The 4,651-nt window shown below is 34.1% G+C and overlaps 2 protein-coding genes across 2 annotated transcripts; one reads left to right on the forward strand and one right to left on the reverse strand.

The window, feature by feature from the left end:
* The first annotated feature begins 659 nt into the window (after positions 1-659).
* LOC109586058 (uncharacterized) lies at positions 660-2,599 on the forward strand. Its single transcript, XM_020002228.1, has 6 exons — positions 660-934; positions 1,153-1,245; positions 1,291-1,371; positions 1,446-1,571; positions 1,634-1,889; positions 1,941-2,599. The coding sequence occupies exons 1-6, from the start codon at positions 671-673 to the stop codon at positions 2,489-2,491; spliced, it is 1,371 nt and encodes a 456-aa protein (XP_019857787.1). The 5' UTR covers positions 660-670; the 3' UTR covers positions 2,492-2,599.
* Positions 2,600-3,161: 562 nt separating this feature from the next.
* Positions 3,162-4,261, reverse strand: LOC100634582 (mitoguardin 2-like). The gene is made up of 6 exons (XM_020002229.1): positions 4,095-4,261; positions 3,915-4,013; positions 3,692-3,826; positions 3,533-3,586; positions 3,354-3,470; positions 3,162-3,306 (listed from the first exon to the last, which is right to left on the reverse strand). The coding sequence occupies exons 1-6, from the start codon at positions 4,185-4,187 to the stop codon at positions 3,178-3,180; spliced, it is 627 nt and encodes a 208-aa protein (XP_019857788.1). The 5' UTR covers positions 4,188-4,261; the 3' UTR covers positions 3,162-3,177.
* Between the last annotated feature and the right edge of the window lie 390 nt (positions 4,262-4,651).

Raw genomic sequence — 4,651 nt, forward strand, 5'->3', positions numbered from 1 at the left:
GTAGCTAACCATGCATTTAAGGGAAATCAAAATTGATTTGAATGACTTGGTGCATTATCATTATGAGGTGCTTATTGGGAATTTGGTATACATGTAAGTTGAAAGGGTGTAATTTTCAAAAAAACCAGTTTAGTAAAAGTTGGGAGAGGGCAGAGCCCCCACGTCAATAAAAGTGGGGGGCAGTTGCCCCTTTTGCCAGTCTGCCCCCCCCCCTATTCCTAGTTTCCTACGCCCGAGTTTAATCATGGACCTGCCTGACCTGGCACTGGCAGGCAGACTGAGGCAGTTGACCTATGTTTTTGTCCACTTTGGCGCTCCATAGCAAGGGGGTGTTACTTTCATCAAGCCTGTAGTTACACTTGCGACCGTGATCAAATCAAAATCAAGACATCAAAGGGACAATCAGATTGCAATCAAGGGATCAAGACAGTCTGTAGCAGGCATCAAGATATGTATATTTTCCGTAGATCTATATCTTTGATTATGCAGATCTATGAATTTTTAATTAGCTGTGCATGCACGTGAGCTCATCAAAATCAAGCATCAAGGGAAATCAAGCCTGTAGATCAAGGTATCAAAGGTCTTTTTATGCAGATCAAAGCTTTTGATCGCGGTCGCAAGTGTAACTACAGTCTATATGCAAGTGACACCCCCTTGCATAGCCAAGACTATGGCTATCGTATCCGCTGTGTTTGAGATTAGATCTGATTATTCTATTAATATTATCTCGGATTTTATCTATGGTAACAGGCGCTATCCTGATCATTCTATTAATGAGATATACCGACGATTGCAAACTTGGACTTATTTGAAGGAAGATGAAGACTTCTGGGGAGTTACTAAGAGTGAGGAGGTGCCTGCTGATGGTATTTCCAGCATTAATAAAACAGATCTAAAATGCATTGAAAATTATGCCACTGCTATTGAATCCAATGTAAGTGAAGCACACATGCCATTGTATTGTCATATGATGACGTCATTCCTCGTTTGTTGATAACCAAACCTGGCACAAATTGATATCACCCATGGGCCCCCGCCAGGCCAAGAGTGATATCTGTTCAAAGTATTTAAGAAGCGAGATGTATTAACATGTTACATAAGATATTTCATCATTCAATTATTATAATACACATAATTACTGCTCTTAAATAGTTAAAAATGGCTGAAATGATGAGAGTTCTCATTCCACTACCACGTTCCTGGACACGTTCATTAAAAAAAGAACTTAATACTCTCAGATGCATGGTAAGTTTTTCTTATATTTTAACATTTCATCATTATTCTTGTTAGTTTGAAAATGCTTGTCAAGGAATGCATAAGCACTGCACATATTCATTTGATAGAGACACACTTGTTGATATCTTCTATAGAGTAAGTAAGGGAATATACTTAGGGCCGGGTTTGTTTTGACACTAAAATATTGGAATTATACTACCTTATTCTAGCTACAAGAAGTTAGTATTTGTACTGTTGAGTTACTACAAAGTGTCAAGAATGTTGCAGATTTTTGTAAACAATTGTCTTCTACTGCTTCTAAAAGTTGCTTTAATTGGTTTCTTAATCATGTCTTCGTAAGTCTTAGCAATATAATAGCTTCTAATTAAAATGATTGTTCTTATTATTCAATATTCAGGGCCCCATTTTTAGAAATGTAAAGGACTCGATCTTCAAGTTAAATGAATCAATGCAAGCAAACCTCCACAAATATTATGCTGCTAGTGTAATGTATGATGTTATCTCGATCATCATTGCTCTTTTGCTGTTCATCTGTCAATCCTCTCTTGGATCTGCTACTGATATGAAGCAGTTGATGATATTTGCCACTGTCATTCACCTTATCATTTCTGGAGATGTTGAAATTAATCCTGGACCAGAATATGATGCAGCAGGTAACATTGTAAAATTAATTTTAGTTAATGATATTGGTTTTTCTCTAATAGATCTCTATCAAAAGAAGCCGAAGATTTCTGATCTTCATAGAATTTTCGTTAAATCTAAAGCAGCAAGTACCTGGAAGACGATTGATATAGCACTAGAAACAGAAGTGGATGATTCATTGATTGATGGTTCAAGCTCTGCTGCAGATAAGCTTGGGTCTGTTTTTAAAAAGTGGAGACAGAGAGGTAAAGATTTCACGTGGGGAAAGATTATTCAAGTTTGTGAAGATTATGATGAGCTTGGAGCAGTTCATCACGCCATCTTTGAGTTTTTGTCATCTCCTGAAGCACACAGCGAGTATGGAAGTGAACCTGACTTTGACCGTACTTTCACTGGAAGTATGACGATACACAAGGAGAGCAGCAGGAAGAATCAAAATGAATATTCGAACAAAAAAGCGTATGGATTACTGATAACCCTCAATGTACTACTTGTAATTGCTGTTATATTACTTTTGGTCTTGTGCAGCTTCATTTATCAAATACATACCTTACTCTTGCAGGGCCAGGGCTGGCCCCGTGAGACTGCATGTAGGACTGACTGTGAATGCTGAGAACATTCCTTTGATACACTGCTGCAATTATATTAACATATGTATTGTTTTTGTGCTTGACATAGTTTGTTTTTATCACAATAATAATTTTCGTAATTTCATCATTAACTATCAGGAGAAAAGTGCCCTCAAAAATTACATGTATATTGACATGTACATGTATATTGAAAAATGAAAATGCACTATAATCATGTGAATACATAAGTAGGTGAGGTTTTGTGGTTTACATAAAATCATGTAAGCTTTACTGCATGCATGTACTATAAGTTTTTATCATCTCCTAAAGCACATAGCAAGTATGGAAGTGGACCTGACTTTGAAAGTAAAGAGAGCAGAAGAAGTGAAAATGATCATTCAAACGGAACAGTCCAAGGGCTAGTGATAACTGTAAATGTACCCACCAGTGTACTGATTTTTATTATCATAATCTTGTGCAGCATCATTTTCTATCAATGGACTAATGACAGAAAATGTTGAGAATATTTCTTTAATTGCCTTCACAAAACATAATGTAGTTTTATTGTATGAAGTATTGTTTATATTGTTTGACATTTTTATATTTTGCTTGTTCCTCATAAATTTTAAAAGCCAATACCTTTGCATCAGAAAATTTATATTCATTGGCAACAATATTTTTTTGTCTTTAATAATGAATAAAAAACAATAATTATAAAATACACAAGATGCTAGATATTAGAAAGAGAATTGACAGCTCTTCTCGTGTGATGCATAATGTCATCGGCTAGAGTCTGAGCTGAACTGTATCTAACAGTCTCCAGTGAAAACACAGCAATGAGGAGCTTCATTATCGTAGCCTAGTAATGGGCGGGGTCACTAGGGGTGTGGCTTGTGTTTATCTCACCTTAAACTGCTGACAGTGCTCGTTGAGTTGATTGTTACTTCCGAGAAAACCCCATGCAAAGACGGGGGAAATGGTCTCACTTAGACTGTAGAATAGGTACATGAACCCATTCTTACTCTGTGAGAGAGGGAGGGAGGGAGGAGGTTAAATTAAAGTGATTATGTTTGAGTTTTATGTACTTTTAATAAACTCTTCTTAGTCTTTAGAATAGACCAAACTGCTGTATTTAACATCTGTAAAAGAAGACAATATTGATCATAAAGCATTAGCTACTATTATTATTATTATTTATTTATTTATTTATTTATTTATTTATTTATTTATTTATATTTATTTACACTTTGCTTGATCCCATCTGATATCCATCCATTCTGTATCACTGACAGCATTGCTGAAGGAGGACTAGCCAGGTCATCAAAAGCATCCAACAGCAAGAAGTCCAAAGCAATATCATATATATTCATGCATACTACCTGAGAATGATAAAACAACCATTTAATACATGTACATCAGAATAACTATGTAATCTTTCTCTCTCTCCCTCCCCCTTCTCTCTCTTACTCCTCTCTCTGACAGTTCGATGTTCGTCTTATTCAAATTCTCAGGTACTTGACAAAACTTAATGATATTATCGTAAGCTTCAAGAAATGGACCAGCATCCTAAACAACACAAAAAACACTAAAAACCCAATCCAACAAATATCATACATGTATAAATATTAATATTTCAGTCTCCCTTACGTATGCTGATTTTATCAGTAGTGATACTACCATATCTCTTCCAGCGTCAATGAGGTATTCTCTGTTCTCTGGTGACTGCAGTAGCAGGTTCATGGCCTGACGGACACAGTGTAGCTTAGCTAGGAAATCTCTTTCACTCGTGCAGCATAAAACATCAGTTCTAAGAAAGAGAAAAAATTATTACTATAAAATATTATTATTATTATTATTATTATTATTATTATTATTATCGTTATTATTATTATTATTATTATTATTATTATTATTATCGTTATTATTATTATTATTATTATTATTATTATTATTATTATCGTTATTATTATTATTATTATTATTATTATTATTATTATTATCGTTATTATTATTATTATTATTATTATTATTATTATTATTATCGTTATTATTATTATTATTATTATTATTATTATTATTATTATCGTTATTATTATTATTATTATTATTATTATTATTATTATGAGAGAGAGAAGGAGAGATGTGGGAAAAGGGGGAGAAACCCATAATACAAAAATGGAAAGGAGAGAAGAAACAAAAGAAGA

The sequence above is a fragment of the Amphimedon queenslandica genome, unplaced genomic scaffold (assembly GCF_000090795.2).
Source record: "Amphimedon queenslandica unplaced genomic scaffold, v1.1 AMPQUscaffold_12958, whole genome shotgun sequence".
In the NCBI taxonomy this organism is placed as follows: domain Eukaryota; kingdom Metazoa; phylum Porifera; class Demospongiae; order Haplosclerida; family Niphatidae; genus Amphimedon; species Amphimedon queenslandica.

Excerpts from the sequence above, each read along its gene's own strand:
- LOC109586058 (XM_020002228.1), top strand. The coding sequence starts at position 671 with ATGGCTATCGTATCCGCTGTGTTTGAGATTAGATCTGATTATTCTATT. Across the intron at positions 1,246-1,290 it reads TTAATACTCTCAGATGCATG|TTTGAAAATGCTTGTCAAGG; the intron begins GTAAGTTTTTCT and ends TATTCTTGTTAG. Across the intron at positions 1,372-1,445 it reads TTGTTGATATCTTCTATAGA|CTACAAGAAGTTAGTATTTG; the intron begins GTAAGTAAGGGA and ends ACCTTATTCTAG.
- LOC100634582 (XM_020002229.1), bottom strand. The coding sequence starts at position 4,187 with ATGAACCTGCTACTGCAGTCACCAGAGAACAGAGAATACCTCATTGAC. Across the intron at positions 4,014-4,094 it reads TACTGATAAAATCAGCATAC|GATGCTGGTCCATTTCTTGA; the intron begins GTAAGGGAGACT and ends TGTGTTGTTTAG. Across the intron at positions 3,827-3,914 it reads TCGAACTGTCAGAGAGAGGA|GTAGTATGCATGAATATATA; the intron begins GTAAGAGAGAGA and ends TATCATTCTCAG.